The sequence below is a fragment of the Tribolium castaneum genome, chromosome 3, assembly GCF_031307605.1.
Source record: "Tribolium castaneum strain GA2 chromosome 3, icTriCast1.1, whole genome shotgun sequence".
Classification (NCBI taxonomy): domain Eukaryota; kingdom Metazoa; phylum Arthropoda; class Insecta; order Coleoptera; family Tenebrionidae; genus Tribolium; species Tribolium castaneum.
The window spans coordinates 15162344-15178214 of NC_087396.1; the positions used below are offsets into that span (position 1 = coordinate 15162344).

General features: G+C 32.9%; 6 protein-coding genes and 1 non-coding gene across 10 annotated transcripts in view; 4 read left to right on the top strand and 3 right to left on the bottom strand.

The window, feature by feature from the left end:
* Cbp53E (Calbindin 53E) overlaps window positions 1–15871 on the bottom strand; it is a 33446-nt gene that overhangs the window by 4996 nt on the left and 12579 nt on the right. For 2 of the 3 annotated variants that reach the window (XM_970590.4, XM_008197805.3), the window contains exon 2: window positions 3925–3996. The exons of the other annotated variant lie outside the window; for it this stretch is intronic. The gene's annotated coding sequence lies outside the window, so the exon portion shown is untranslated. The remainder of the gene's footprint in view (window positions 1–3924; window positions 3997–15871) is intronic. 3 annotated transcript variants of the gene reach the window in all.
* LOC664595 (odorant binding protein 10) lies at window positions 468–1218 on the top strand. The gene is made up of 2 exons (XM_970591.4): window positions 468–707; window positions 801–1218. The coding sequence occupies exons 1-2, from the start codon at window positions 654–656 to the stop codon at window positions 1152–1154; spliced, it is 408 nt and encodes a 135-aa protein (XP_975684.1). The 5' UTR covers window positions 468–653; the 3' UTR covers window positions 1155–1218.
* On the bottom strand, window positions 2991–3639 carry LOC664596 (odorant binding protein (subfamily minus-C) C04). Its single transcript, XM_970592.3, has 2 exons — window positions 3480–3639; window positions 2991–3390 (listed from the first exon to the last, which is right to left on the bottom strand). Exons 1-2 carry the CDS (start codon window positions 3522–3524, stop codon window positions 3037–3039), a joined length of 399 nt encoding a protein of 132 aa, XP_975685.1. The 5' UTR covers window positions 3525–3639; the 3' UTR covers window positions 2991–3036.
* LOC664597 (odorant binding protein C09) lies at window positions 7525–8290 on the bottom strand. Its single transcript, XM_970593.5, has 2 exons — window positions 7977–8290; window positions 7525–7928 (listed from the first exon to the last, which is right to left on the bottom strand). Exons 1-2 carry the CDS (start codon window positions 8037–8039, stop codon window positions 7578–7580), a joined length of 414 nt encoding a protein of 137 aa, XP_975686.2. The 5' UTR covers window positions 8040–8290; the 3' UTR covers window positions 7525–7577.
* LOC103313734 (uncharacterized) lies at window positions 10086–12827 on the top strand. Of its 2 annotated transcripts, XR_010333570.1 has the most exons (4): window positions 10093–11244; window positions 11295–12169; window positions 12238–12346; window positions 12398–12827. It is a non-coding gene; the product is annotated as an uncharacterized LOC103313734 (transcript). The 2 variants fall into 2 exon arrangements; XR_010333569.1 differs by having other exon boundaries at window positions 10086–11244; window positions 11295–12346.
* Window positions 13846–14503, top strand: LOC664598 (odorant binding protein (subfamily minus-C) C01). The gene is made up of 2 exons (XM_970594.5): window positions 13846–14003; window positions 14053–14503. The coding sequence occupies exons 1-2, from the start codon at window positions 13854–13856 to the stop codon at window positions 14404–14406; spliced, it is 504 nt and encodes a 167-aa protein (XP_975687.4). The 5' UTR covers window positions 13846–13853; the 3' UTR covers window positions 14407–14503.
* Window positions 15201–15838, top strand: LOC664599 (odorant binding protein C02). The gene is made up of 2 exons (XM_015982021.2): window positions 15201–15349; window positions 15404–15838. The coding sequence occupies exons 1-2, from the start codon at window positions 15299–15301 to the stop codon at window positions 15755–15757; spliced, it is 405 nt and encodes a 134-aa protein (XP_015837507.1). The 5' UTR covers window positions 15201–15298; the 3' UTR covers window positions 15758–15838.

Sequence of the window (15871 nt, forward strand, 5' to 3'; positions counted from 1 at the left end):
ATAAAACGTTTCTTCATTTTGAAAAAACTAGGCTGCCTTTTGCGATATTTGTGACAAAAGTAGTTCGTTCCTTCATAAAAGCTTTTACGATATAATTCCAAATACTTTACGACAATTTAACCCCGTCTGGCTTTCCCATCGGCAATAAACTGTGAAGATGTCTGTCTTTCCCCTATTTAATTCAGCTAAATAAACCTTCGTGTTACATAAACCAACACGCGCTTTATCTCGTTTGTCTTTTGTGCGGATTAAAAGTGTTACACCTTAATGAAGCGACTTTCTACCGTATGAAAGAATCACGTTTAATTTCCACCGAGAGCGAAATTCCAATAGCTACCAGTTCTCATAAAACGGGGAAAAACTCACACGTGATCTATTTACATAAACCTGCAATCTAGATGCATGGCATTAAGCCGTTTCGAAGGCTGAACGTGCAGATCCGTCCAAAATCTCCTTCCGGTCATGGTTGTCTCAGCTTTTCGACTTGTCACCCGTACCTATTGTGTTCGATTTTCCTGAATCGATCGAATACGTTTCGGTTATTGATATTCTTTCACATCACTTGTAACCTTCACCTCGCCGCAAAACGAGCCAAAGTGGTGTGGCATATAAAAGAGATTTAGAAATTATTTTAAAGCATTTAGTCAGCCACCATGAAGACAGTCGCAGTGCTCCTCTTTCTCGCTTTGGCCGCCTGCACCAAGCAGGTAATTGATTTTTTTGTCAGTTGCGTCAGCGTGTTGCAATCTGCAGTTTCTCTAACCCACATTGGCAAAGGTCACTCTTTGAGTTTCTTTCAGGAAGACGACGACCGACAGGAGACAATTAGGCAATATAGAGACGATTGTATCGCCGAAACTAAAGTAGACCCGGCTTTGATTGACCGCGCCGACAATGGGGACTTCACCGACGACGCCAAACTCCAGTGCTTCTCCAAGTGCTTCTACCAGAAGGCCGGCTTTGTGTCCGAAACCGGAGACCTTTTATTTGACGTTATTAAGGACAAAATTCCGAAGGAAGCAAATCGGGAGAAGGCATTAGCGATAATAGACAAGTGCAAGGAGTTAAAAGGAGCTGACTCCTGCGAGACGGTCTATCTGGTGCATAAGTGCTATTTCCTGCACTCTTACGGCACAGACAAGAAAACGGAATAAAACGAAAGCTGTGAATTTTGTATTATAGTTAGTGCCTTAAGGATAATAAATTTTGTACATAAAACGTCCTATCGCATTTATTTATCCCCAAACTAAGAGCCAAGCAAATCAACAGCTTGGCCACATTATCTCCACTTTCTAAAGCAATATATTCAGTGCCAAAGTTAGTTTTTATCACACTTAATCCAATAGAAAAGCCATCAAACTAGAGTCTTTGTCTTCAAATTACTTTCCGTCCCCCGAATCTAACGAAATCAACAAGTGCTCAATCGAATCCTTTTAAAGTTTTGGACAAACGTAAAATAACTCATTCAGGCAACCAATTATGCACACGCACGTTTAAGGAATAAACTAATGTGTGACCCGTAATGGGAATTTAATTTGAGCGAACGCAACAGATTTATTTCAGGCGTGAACAGGATGATACACCCCATCAACTTTTTCATCCCTAAGTTTGGCCTACGGCCAATAAACTTCTAGGATGGCGGAGGATATTACATCTGGTGGTTAGAGCTCTTTATTCGGTCATTTTGTGAAACTGGCTCGGGCCCAAATATGAATAACAACTGGCGTATCAATTTAACACGAGCACCCCAATTTAAAATTCCCAAGCAAAGTCGGCAGTGATCGATAAGAGCGTTAGACTCAATAATAATAAATTTGCGGCTGGAAAAGTTGTTCCTGACGAGTCATTTGTATCAGCCCTTAAATGCAGGGGTGGAGACTGCAGTGATTTGTTGTTACGATCTTAATTTGTTGCAATTTCTTTTCCTTGGGCGGTTTCATCTTACTTGAGTCTGCTCTTTATCGTCGAGATATTTACAGGGCCTTAGGAAGGCTTCTTTTCTTCATTATTTTAATGAAATTAAGGCTCGGGAGAGCAATCTAATTTGTCTAGAAGGTTTTAATTTTGAGCTTATTGATTTTTAGCACGTTAGGAATCTGAGGGTGGGTGCTTAGTTTGCAGGTGAGGCGGTCGCGTAAGCGAGGTATTTAGAGCTAATATCGCTTAATTGTTATCCAATTGAATTAACTGAGGCAAGGTAATCTGATTAAAGATATAATTATTATTCGTGCAGTGATTCAACTAGAACAGTGTAGAAGTTTCATAGTTTTGTGAATTGTGTCTCTGGTTAAACTGTCTTCGTATCAACACTTGAGTTTATGCGAATTTGTAAGGAGAAAATAAGCAACTTCAGAAACTGTGAATTGTACTCTTGAATACGAAGTTTCAGCTGACACAAATTAGTTTCAGGAATTATGAAACAATTTTAATGATAAGGTGTTTTAGAAACAATTGTCAACAACCCAAAACTTCTATCTTTTGTTTAAAAAAGTAGTAACAAATCATACAAAAAATCGTACGACACTTAATAATGACCAATAGAAAAAATAGTTCTGGAGTCATGACCGAGATAACAACAAAATTTGTTGCAAACAACATTGTTGGAACGCTTGTAATAGTGTTCTTCTGAAAATATTTATAAGTGAAAATTTCCACGTAGGTTTTTTTTACCTATTTATTGATTATTTAAAGTTATCTCACTTTGTAGTCAGTTTGATTTTAAGAATAAGAACAGAGTGTGAGACAAATGTCATAAAAGAGTGCAGATCCAATCGCTGTCTTTTTTATGATGTCTGAATCGGAAGAAATTGGAAACCCCGCTAAATTCCCAATTCCGAGCCGAAACTGGGTCAAGCATTTAACTCAGTTTTAATAAGCATCCAGGAAGGCCTCAGGACAAAACGGAAAAACCCTAATCTCCTATTTCGCCCGCTTACATTCAACCCTTGTGCCCTTCATAGGGAGCTCTTCCAATTAAAAAAACAACAAAGTTAATCAAACTAAAGTTTTATTCATTAAAAATCTAAGCGTTCACATTTAGGCAAGACTAACATGAGTGGGAGTGTTTTCGTAATAACACTTGATGGTCTCGAAGGCGGTTTGTTGTGGGGAGTCCTTCTTGACGGCGCACTTGGCGATGAGTTTGTTGGTGGCGTCTAAGTCGTTCAATTCGGCGTTCAACTTCTTCCTGATGACTTCTTCTTGGAAGTCACCGGCTTCGTTCTGGAAACCAGCTTTCTTAGAGAAGCAGAAAAGATGCTCCTTGAATTTGGGGTCTTCGATGAATTCGCCTTTGCGGGCCTTGGTGATGACGTCTTGGCTCACGCCGCTGACAGCGGAGCATTCTTTGTGGTAGTTCTTGATTTTTTCTTTTTGCTCGTCAGTGAGGGCCTAACGAATTATGAAAAAATAAGAAAAAAAATATTTGGAAAAAATATAAAATTTAAATAAAAATATTGAATACTGAAAAAGACACTTACCTGGGCACAGACGGCCACGGCAACAAGAACGATAAAGGCTTTCATGGTGTTGGTTTCTTAGTTGGTGTTTGAACGAATTCTGATCGCTACAGCCACTACCACTCTTTTATATACCATGGAAGATGCCCATGAGAGCGCAAGTTCAAGGATGAAGAGGACTCGAATGGTACCTTCGGTGTGACCGGTATAAACAAGTTGATTCGGTGTTAATTACTTGCAGAAATCCCGATTTCATCGTAATTTTTTACAAAAAAAATTCGGCTTATTGCCAGCCACCACCATTGTAAGTAATTTCCCCGTGGTAATTTATTTGCATATTACACAACCATCATTTCCTGTGATTGTGTAAACATCCATGGGTTAATTACAATTATATTTATAAAAATAATTAACCGCAAGGATAATCTCTCTGACCTTTCTTGTGCAAAAAAATCAATTTACTCACCAATTTCCAAATGGGGGGTGAAATGGGAATCTGGATGACAATCCAAGTCGAATCAAAGATGCTACCCCTGATCTGTAACAAGCATGTTTTTTATGAACTTTATAATTTTGTAAAGTGTTGGAGGTGCAAGGTTGCTATTAGAAAAAGATGGGATTGTCACGAATGAACCGTGGACTTTGGAACGATTCTTTCGCTCGGATAAATCATTTTTGGTATGGCTATTTGCATAAATCCGCCATTAATTCACGACTTATGTAACGACAAAATAGCGGTTTGAAATGGAGATGAGTTTTTTCAAGCCGTTTTGTAAAGTAGTTCCATATAAAGTAGTTTTTTCTCGATGGAAAAATTATTGTTCGTTGGACTTGAATCTTCAAGTGACCTAAGTTTTCTTTTACATACTTGTACATAAACTGCTGCAAAGTGCAAAAATCGGAACAAAGCCACATCTAAAAGAAAATTAACTATTATGGTTTAATAATCATGTTTCGATTTATTTTTCTCTCTTATATTTATTTTCTTTTTTCTGAACTCCTGTTTATAAATTGTAGATTATTCACCTCAAAAGTTTATATACATATTCTATTTTTGTGTCACCCAAACGAAACAAAAAAATCTGCATTAATTCGGAATTAGAATCTATAAATACCCACGTTTCTGATCCAATATATCTTATTTTTTTATGACACTGTCTTTTGCTACATAATTCCAAAATACCTAAATGCAAAACTACATTTAGAATTTACGTTTAGGAACGTTTTATTTTACTTACTTATTAGAATGTCTTTTTTATAATAGTATAACGTTGTCATCTTCAGAATTACCAGAATATTAGAAGTGAGGTCATCAATTTTTATAAAAGTGAGCGTCTGCAATTTGGTTTTTTATTTATCGCTAATAAATTCGGACGATATTTGTAGTAGCATAAACTATAAAACTATAACAAGCAACTTATTATTTTAATTAACTACTCGTATGTGGTGTAATGTCACAGGAGCCATTGTTTCAAAGAGAAATAGAGAGAGTTGTTCAGTTATATTTTTTTTAGATTTATCGAGTCATAGTCTTAATAACTTGAAAGTTGTAGAGAACAACAAATGCGTTATTTGGTATAATAATTTCTGTTAAAATAGGGCACAATTTTGGCATAGTTGTTGTCGTTTACAAACTTTCTATTTTAATTTTAACATTTCCATAAAATTGCATTAAGTAAAGTATGTTGTACTAATTTATTATTTTTCACTTTAATGCATTTTATTTTATTGGTTTGAACTTTTACATCACAGATAACGGAAAAACACCAGATCATAATAAAAGATTAAAATTGTGTAAGACAACATTTAACAAAGATTTTATTTTAGGATGTATTTTGAGAATTTATTTTGATAAAAATCTTATTTATCTTAAGAAAGAAGTCGGAGGTAACAGAAAAATAAGTATTTATTTATGCATAACAATTAAAAATATTCTAAAAGTTAAAAACCAATTATTTTAATTTACTTTCATTTATTTAATAAAATTGTTTTTTAAAAATAATATATTTTTTTAATTTATTGTGATGATTCAGATTATATGTATGAATATTATCGCCAGATCTCTACAACATAAAAATATCCCTTCTTTTCAATTTTTATAATTCCATACACAATACTATACACTCAAAAAATATTTAAATATATGAACAAATAAATATGTAGTATAGATTAAGGACAATTAGATTCTATTCTGCCTGTCAGATGGCAACTAATAATTAAATGTCGAATATCTCATATGATATGCATCAGTCATTTCAGATTCATTCCAGATGATACGATAGCTTCCAGCAGCAATTTTTGTTGACATCGATGGCCTTGTTGATAGTGTATTGAAAAAAGCAATTCAATAATCCAACAATCCGAACAAATGATTGAAGCAACAAAGCACGAAAAGCTTTAATATTTCATAAGCACGAAAATAAATAACCAACCCTTTTTTACTTTAATCACCAAAATAAAAAGAAAAATTGTACTTTCTCTTTAAACACATCGTTGTCCCCTCGAGCTAATGTCTTTTGCAATTAATCGCAAATACTTGACATCTGTTATAAAAAAATAACGGGGAAATCGAGTTTTTATGCTTAAACGCCGCCTATATAAGACTTTAAAAAATGGAAAAGGGGCAGTGGTTGTCACTACAGCAGGATGAAATTTTTGGTTGTTATTTCTACTGTTTTGATGGCTAACATAGTCCAGGTAAGGACACAGTTATCACTTAAAATAAATTACACATATTTATTCATTTTTAAACAGGGTTTGACTGATGAACAGAAAAGTAAACTTGAGGAGTACTCTAAAGAGTGCTTAAAAGAGTCCAAAGTTGACGAATCCGTGTTGAAAGAAGCCGAAAAAGGTGTTTACCTTGATGACCCTAAGCTAATGAATCATGTGTATTGTTTGGTTAAAAAAATAAACTCACAAAAAGATAAAGGAGAACTAGAGGTGACTCAAATTAAAGAAAAATTAATGATGCAAATAAATGACGAAAAAGAAGTAGACAAGTTAATCCAGTTGTGTCTCGTTCAGGAGAAAAGTGCAAGATACAGCCTTGGAAAGTGTGAAGTGTCTTCATAAAAACTTGCCTAAGATTAAATTTTATTTTTATTAAACCAAACCTCTGTTACTAAGAACACAGTTAATTAATTTCAGTGCTCTTAATTAAACAATACATTCTGAAGAATGGCCAGGAATAATTTAAGGTGACTCATATCAGATATAGTTGTAGTAAAAAATGATCGATGTTACATAAATCAAGGTTGTATTGATGTCGAAAAGTGCTGAATCAGAAAATCATTTTACGATTTGATTTCTAGTAGCAAATAGGTACTTAGAGAATAAAAGAGAATAACTTATTATTTGTTAATCTTTGTTTTTAAAATGTTTTCTCAAGTAAAACCGCAGCTTTATTATATTCACATATTGTTAAATCATTAGTTACGTAAATGATTTGTTTACGCACAAGAAGAAGAAAATTCGTAGTCACTATATTAAATACTGGGAAAGCAAGAACGTTAAGGAAATACTGTAAAATTTAACCCAGTTAACATGTGTTTTGACCTAAAAACATAATTATTATAAGTCAATTAGATATTATAAATTACAAATATAAACAAAATGATAATATGTTATTTAAACATTCTAATTTTTATCGCTGATATTGGCTTATTTACATCATTGGCAAAAAATAACTCAAATTAAAATAATAATCGCCTTTGTAATTTTTTTTTGTACGAATGCCTAGTAGTAAGGATCATGAAACTGCAATTTTTTTTTTTTTAAAGTTTATAAATGTATTATTTTCTTTTATCTATTTTTTCTGAATAAGTGAAAAACTTGTTTTTAGGTGTACTTTTTTGACCAAATAACTACTTTCTTCGAATATCTTCTTACAAACCTAAAACTTATATCCCTTTCCTGAACAAATCAAAATAGATTAAGCAAAACAGGCACAAAATAAAAATGGGAACAATCAAAGCTTCCATTGTTCAAAATTTGTCACGAGACTAAACAAAGTGATAAATTGAGTAGTACGTATCAAGAAACGTTACGCAAATAAACAATCACAAGGTTTTGATCAACTTTATTCCTTATCTTAATAGTATAAACAAAATTAATAAATTACTTGTAGTTCCTCGGGAACGCATTCTGATAGGCACATTTCATGAACTGGAAGGCAGTTTCTTGTGGTGTGTCTTTCTGGTGGCCGCACTGTTGTAATACTTCATTTATGGTGTCGTCACTGTAACGCCCCCCTTTAAATCTCAGTCTGATCATTTCATGTTGGAGGTGACCCGCTGGATCTTGGTAACCCGCATTTTTGCTGACACAAAACAAATACTCCTTCAGTCTTTCATCGTCATCGAAATTGCCAATCTGGAGATTTTTTATCGATTCGGAACTAACTTTGGACTGCTCTAAACAAGCAGCGCTTCTGCGGAGCTCATCTTCGGGGTTGTTAAAGGCTGCAGCCTGACCGAAAAACTAAATAAATATAAAATCGGGGCGTGTGACTAATACCTGGATGCTGATTATGAAGGAACTGAGGAAAACTGCCGAAGCTCTCATTGTGACTACCAACATTGTTTTCGGTTTCAATTTATAATCGGTGAGGTCTTAAGAAGTGTTGATAAGTCATGTGATGATAATCATCATGAGTTCAGGATGTGTGTCAATATTTTTGTAATCGGTATGGAAAATTGCGCGTCATTTAAGCTTTTCGCTAGAAGTTCCATCACGAATTCACGAAATACATTTTGTCATTTATCTGTGACAGTGATTCCTTTCAGAAACTAGCAATTCGTGTACAGAGTTTGGATTTTATTATAGATTGGATGTTGGTGCTCCCATTATCAATGCGACCTTGACCCAATACGTGGGAATTTCACAATAAAATAAAAATGGTTTTGTCAATATTCTAGAAGACAAAAAAGATATAGTTTATTTATAATTTTAATACTTCACATATTATTAAACTAAATACATATGTACTAAAACCAAAGTTTTCGAGGACTTTTAGTTTTTTTTATTTATTATTTCGGCCAAGATCCGAACTTGTGACAGTTGGTTTATTGCACTCACTTTTTCCAAGAGACAAGAAAACTGTCTAGCAGCATTTTTTCGACAATTGTCTGATCCTGGTATTGGCATTCCAGAATTTTTGGCAATAACGCATGCTCTAAGACTTTGAAAATACGGATGCGAAGCTAAGTGGGCAAAATCTAATTTGCTCTTTCTTTTAATTTGGTCAAGCTGCCTTGGACAATTCTTTCTAAACCACTTCTCATTCAAACTAAAAATACACTTGAAAAACAAATGTTAGAATATACTATATCGTAGTATGTATGCATATTTACTTGTAACGAAAATGCTATAATTAAAAAACACAAAATCGGCTTCATCTTTACAACTAATACCACTTAAGACGTTCACTTCCTTTTTAGTTTACCTAATTACTTTTATTACACTTAGAACAATGGATAGAATTTTAAACAGAAAAGTAATAAACCTATTATATACTATTAAATAATTTAACACAATAATGCTGTTTATTGTTAATATTGGCAATAACACCATAATTTTCCAAATAACATTTAAAAGGAAAAATTAACTGGTTGAATTAATTCATTTAGACATATTTTTTTGTAACTTGTTGACCAAATATTTTGGTAGTTACTCGCGTTTGCAGCTCAACAACATACCCAGGTTGATATTTTTGATAATATAATTTAAGTGTTCAAAAATATTAACAGATTTAACATTTTTAATTAAATCTTTCTCATATAAGGCAAACACATGGGTTAAACTTTTTTGAAACCACAAAAAAATTAATTTGTTGTTATTATTATTATTATTATTATTTATTATTATTATTATTATTATTATTATTATTATTATTATTATTATTATTATTATTATTATTATTATTATTATTATTATTATTATTATTATTAAATTATTCTGTTACTAGATCTAGCTACCATTTCGTAGGTTGGAATAATAAGTATACTTTTGCTTATTTATTTTGTTCACTTTAATTTTTTGACTCAGTGGGAGGATTATCGACCATGTGAAGTTCTCCCTATTGAAGGGAATCGTGTTGTTGCTTTCCATTCTGAAGTACATACAATGCAAATGTCTCAGTAAGATAAAACAAGACATGTATGCATCACAAAATCACGAGAGTTGCCTTGAAAATCTGAAATTGCCAATGTAAAAGCTGCCAATATTGATTTTGCCACAAACATTCTACCGCAGAACTTGAAAATCTTTACAAATGTATTCATAAGGAAAAAACCCTTGAAGCTTTGAGGAAGAAAGCACGCAGTGAAAATAAATACTATCTGTAAAGGGCTAAACAAATAACAAAACCGTTTATGTTACTAGTTGTTTGTCCATATCTTGACACTATAAAAAGTTTTTTTGTTTTTGAATTTGACTCGAAAAATTATGAAAACCATTAAGTTTTTTGACATACAATAGAACCTTATTTTAGTTTAATTTTAGATAACACATGTAATACGAAGAAATAACAGAAACATTTAACCCTTAACTACTCAAAAAATTCTAAAATAAAATCAAATTTTTGAATAATATAATTTATTATTAATTATTATAATTATAATATCACAATGGAGCTTCTTTTATCAATGCGACCTTGACCTAATTTCACAATAAAATAATAATGGTTTTGTCAATACTCTAGAATACAAAAATGGTATATTTTATTAATACTTTTAGTCTTCCATATATTATTAAACCAGCACTAGAACCAAAATTTTCGAGAATTTTATCCAGCTTTTTGGTTATTTTTTAAAGTTATAATATGGTTCGATGTACTTAGCGTTCGGATGATTTTTTATTTCACTCAGTTTTTCTAAGAGACAGGTGAACTGTCTAGTAGCATCGTTTCGACAATTTTGTGATCCTGGTATTATCACTCCATGACTTTTAGCAGTAGCACATTTTCTGAGGCTTAGAAAATATGGATGCGAAGCTAGTTGGGTAAAGTCTAATCTGCTCTTTTTTTGAATTTGCTGCATCTCCATTGGACAATTCTGTCTAAACCACTTCTGATCAAAACCAAAAAGACACTTAAAAACACAAATTTTAGAAATTATTGTACTCGTAAGTATGTATGCATATTTACTTGGAACGAAAATGTTATAATTAGAAAACACAAAATCGGCTTCATGTTTGCAACTAACACAAATTATGGTGTTCACTTCCTTATTAGTTTGCCTAATTACTTTTATCACACTTGGGACAATGGAGAGAATTTTAAACAGTAAAGCAAACAAATAATATTATAAATGAATACAATAAAGTTGTTTATATTTTTACAGTTAGCATTTAAATGAAAAAATTAATTGTTTTTTTTTTAAGTTTGAAACACCCTTATTTTTGAATGGCTTTACCATACAATGCAAATTTATTCAATAATTTTTTCAGTTTTTTATCCCTAGTATAATTTATCCTACGATTATAAAGTGAGTGCAAGCTAGAACTATTAGTTTTATCGCTAGCTCTTATAGGATTTTATTATTCATTCATAAAATTTTAAAACTTATGGACCAAATATTTTTGGTCGTTACCCACTTTTACAGCCCAAAAACATACTCAGGTTGATATTTTTGACAATATAATTTTAGTGTTCACTAATAAAAGATTTAACAGTTTTAATTAAAACTTTCTTATATAAGGCACACATTTAGACTAGACTCATTTGAAACCACAAAAAATGAATCTGTTTTTCATTCTGTTTCTAGGTCTAGCTGCCATTACACAGGTAGGAATAATAAGAAATACACTTCTGCTTATTTATTTGTTCTCTTTAAGACTGCACATGGTTATGCTACCTGTAAAGGTGCAATGCGCTTATTCCTTAACGAACAGCAAGAAAAAAATACAGTTGGTTTTTTGACTCAATGGGAGGTTTATCGACAATGTGAAGTTCTCCCTATTGAAAGGAATCGTGTTGCTACATTCCATTCTGAAGTACAATGTAAATGTCCAAATAAGAATGAACAAGACATTTATGCACCAGACAAACCACGAGACTTGTTTTGCAAATCTGAAATTGCCGAAGCAAAAGCCGCCAGAATTGATTTTTCCGCAACAAGACTACCGCAAGAACTTGAAAATCTTTACAATTGTATACATAAGGAAAAAACCCTTGAAGCTTTGAGGAAAGCACGCACTGAAAATAAATATTATCTGTAAAGAATTAAACAAATAAAACCGTACATGCCTGATACTACTTGTTTATCTATATCACCTAATATTCAGACCGTAAAAATTATTTCTTTGGTTTTGAATTTGATTATTTAAGATTTCAAAGTGTTCCAGTAAAAAAAATAACATAAAGTATTCGTGGATGACTGGTCTTTAAAACACTTGCTCTATTAAGGTCTTTAAAACACTCTAAAAGGCGCGCGTGTTTTAAAGACCTGTTATCCACGAATATTTTACGTTTAACATGTGTCCAAAAATAACGAAAAATAATTCACCCTTAACTAGGGATTCAAAAAATTGTATAATAAAATCTAATTTTTGAATAAAATAGTATAGTTTCGGATCCATTCTTCAACCGATTCTTTGTTTCAAAAGGTTTTTTACATAAAATTTCAAAATATGAAGGTGTTCGAATTTTTTTTGTTTTAAGTTTCTAGTTTACACATTGGAACCACCTATTATAGATTAGTGATTTATGGGTAATGCTTTTAATGTTAAATTTTATTGTTAATTGATTTAGTTTTTTTATGATCACTGGTAAAATCAGTTTTTAAATTCAGTCTCTACAAAAGAGCCAACCACAGAAAAGGAAATAGTATTTGTAAGGTATGAATATATTCACGAGTTTCGCTGTAATACTTACAGTTGCATCACAAGTAAGTAAATCAATCTTTGTAATCGACAGAAAAGTAGTTATTTTTGCGCAGGTAAATTGCAACTATGAATGCAAAAATGCCATCAATAAGTATATTCAAAGGCGTTCTCTCATCGACATGGTTGGAAAAATTGAAGAAGAGGATATCTTAAAACATTGCAATGTGTTTAACTTCGATGATGCTTATAAACAAATCCAGTCATGTAGTTGTATTACAACTCACCAAACCAAGGCTAAAGACAAGCCAATACAAGTGGTAACTAATTACATGATCGATTTCGATGAGAGTGATAAAATCAACTGCCATAAAGAATATAATGCAATGCAAGTTGCGACGGACACTCGTAACTACGACCTTTTGGCATGGGAATATGAACAATTTTATTTGTGTAAGAAGAGGTTTGCCAAGGCGAAAGAAACAAAATAATTCATTAAATATAGCGTGTTGAAATACAACTGCCTTAAATAAAAATCAAAGTAGATCTGAATCTTTTATTTATCCACCACTTAGTTTGATTTAAAAGACAAAATTCTCAATTTATTAAATGCTGTTTAGTTAAACTGTATACATTTTTTAAGATGCATATTTTTGTGAAACCCATTTGAAATTAATAACTTCCTGCAACTTATTGCTGACTTTCGGAAAAATATTTCGATGATGTATATTTTTATAGCAACTGCAAGTGCATTATTAACATTTATTAATGGTCGTAAAATGACCATTTGCATAAAATTTTACGTTGACTGTATTATTCTATTAATGATGTGTGACAAAACGACTTTAAATGCAGAAATCTATAGGTGTATATAAAGAACCAACTATAGAGCACCAAAATTTAGAAATAATGAAGACTTTGGCGAGTTTGGTAGTCATACTTGCATTTACATCACAAGTAAGTCAACTTTTAAAGACTCACAATACTGTAATAATTTTTGCTTAGATAAATTGTAACAATGATGAATGTAAAGATCATATCAATTCGTACATCCAAAGGCGCTCTCTGGCTTTAGATGCAAAAATTGAAGAAGAAAATGTTTTAAGAAATTGTAAATTGTTTGATCGCAATGATGCTTTTAAAAAACTAGAGTCATGTAGCTGTCCCGCAACCTCTAACATAGAGTGCAAAGAAGAACACCACGCTATACAAGTTGCTGCAGATAGTCATTTAACAGACCTTTTGCCACTGGAATACGACAAACTTTACAATTGTAAAAAGAGGCTGGCATATATTAGAGAAATGTTGGAAACGTCTATGAATAACAGGTTTGAATATAATGATTCTCAACAATAGGCTTTCTGTAACGAAAATGCTCTAAATAAACGGCAAAGTATGTAGTTATATTAGTTTTATTTTCCTGCAAAATTACACTCAAGAAACAACCTATCTGAACACAGATAAGTGTAGCATGTGGTAAAAATAATAAGAATAAACAAACAATCATCACTAGTTATCAGCTAGAGGGCCCGAAGTCAATATATCCTTTATTGTTGTTTCTCTAACCACCGTATGTGGAAATGTCCTATCACTTACATAATCTATCATGAACTCTACAACAACAAAGCGATAATCTCTTCTATAAAAAGCCTCTTCGCTCAAGAACTGGTATTCAAAATGAAAACCATCATCTGCTTTGTCTTCGTCTTAGCCGGAGCCTGGGTAAGCAAATGTCCCACTATTTATTTCTCTACTTCAGTTTTGCTTCCAGGCTTTGACCAAAGAACAAATTGACAAATTGGAACCAATAAGCAAAGAATGCCGAGAACTGAACGGGATCTCCGAAGACACGATCCTCAAAGTCAGAAGAGGCGAAGCAGTTAACGAACCCAAACTGAAAAACCACGTCTTGTGTGTTTCCAAGAAAACCGGCCTTGCTTCCGAAACTGGTGAGACCAATGTCGAGGTTTTGCGAACGAAACTCCGCAAAGTGAGTGAGAACGACGACGAAGTGAACAGCATCATCCAGAAATGTGTCGTGAAGAAGAGCACTCCCGAAGAAACGGCTTTCGAAATATTCGTTTGCTTGAGGAAGGTCAAACCGAATTTTTCACCAGCCAATTAACCACATAATTACTCCAACTAATAAATTTTTATCGCGTTATAAATGTGTTTATTTAACCGATTGTTTCTAATACCAATAAATGTATCCCTCTTTACAAGTGTTTACTTATTCGTCCAAAGCCTCGACATGAAATTTGTGACTTTTGCAATGCTGTTTGCCACCTGCAGTGCTTTTCAGGTGGGGTAACAGACGATTTTAAAAAGCTTAAAAGTGTGTTGTAGATTCCAATTAGGACGTACGACCAGGAATGGGTCAAACTTATGCAAGTCTGTAGACGTCCACTTGTCGAGTATATAATTTCATACAATGAGGTGCGGGAAAAAACGAATGGGGTGTCACGAGAAGGGATAGTACTTGAAAAGTGCATGTCCCAGGCAAAACTTTTACAGACGAAATATGTAAATATCGAGGTGGACAATGAGCGGAGTTATGAAGCTTGTTTTGATATACCTGTCTGCATAAAAACAAAGAAATAGTGATTAATCATTAACTTTTCTGGGCCTAAATACATGTACATAATAAAAACCATTTGTGTCTCAACCATATTCAAGTTGTTGGAAATGTAATAACAAAGAAAACTTATTTAGGGCATTAATATGTAATTCATGCAATAATTTTTTTCCTTAAAATGCAGCAGATCGGTAAATGAATGATAAGGTAATCTCTCTATTGCTTAAACTATGAGAAATTAAAGCTGGCAAAATAAACGCTTGTTAAAGTGATAATACAGCTTGTTAACTAGAGGAATATTTCCTTATTTTAAAAATTTAAGAGTAATATGATAACAGGAAGAATCTTTGAACTTGACAACAATGATAATATTTCTACAGTTGTATAAATAACGGGATCTATTAGTTGTGCCGATACAAATTAAACTAGAAACCCAATCACAATGAACTTCGTCTGCGTAATCTTCATTTTAGTGGCCATAATAGGCGCACACGTGAGTTGACTTTCTACTAGTACTTTTATTACATTATATTTAAAATTTTTGAAGGGTTTAAGTGAACAACAGACTGAGAAGCTAAACCAACTTAGCAAGGAATGTCGTGCCTTGACCGGAGTGTCTCAAGAAACTATCACTAATGCACGCAACGGTAATTTCGAGGAGGATCCCAAACTCAAGCTCCAAGTCCTATGTATTGGAAAAAAAGTGGGAATAATGAACGAATCTAGCCAAATTGACGAAAACGTGTTAAAAGCCAAACTGAGGAAAGTGTCTGATAATGACGAAGAAGTCAATAAAATTTACAACAAATGTGCGGTCAAAAAACCAGCTCCTGAGGAAACAGCCTTTGAAACAATAAAATGCGTCATGAAGAACAAGCCAAAGTTTTCACCAGTTGAATGATTTGTGTTGGCGTTCTAATGAGGAAGTTTGGAGCTCTCGTGCTAATGTGTTTAGTTGTATGAAATAAAAGCTTGTAATGGGTTTTGTGATTTTTTATGTCCTTCCTGTGTCAAA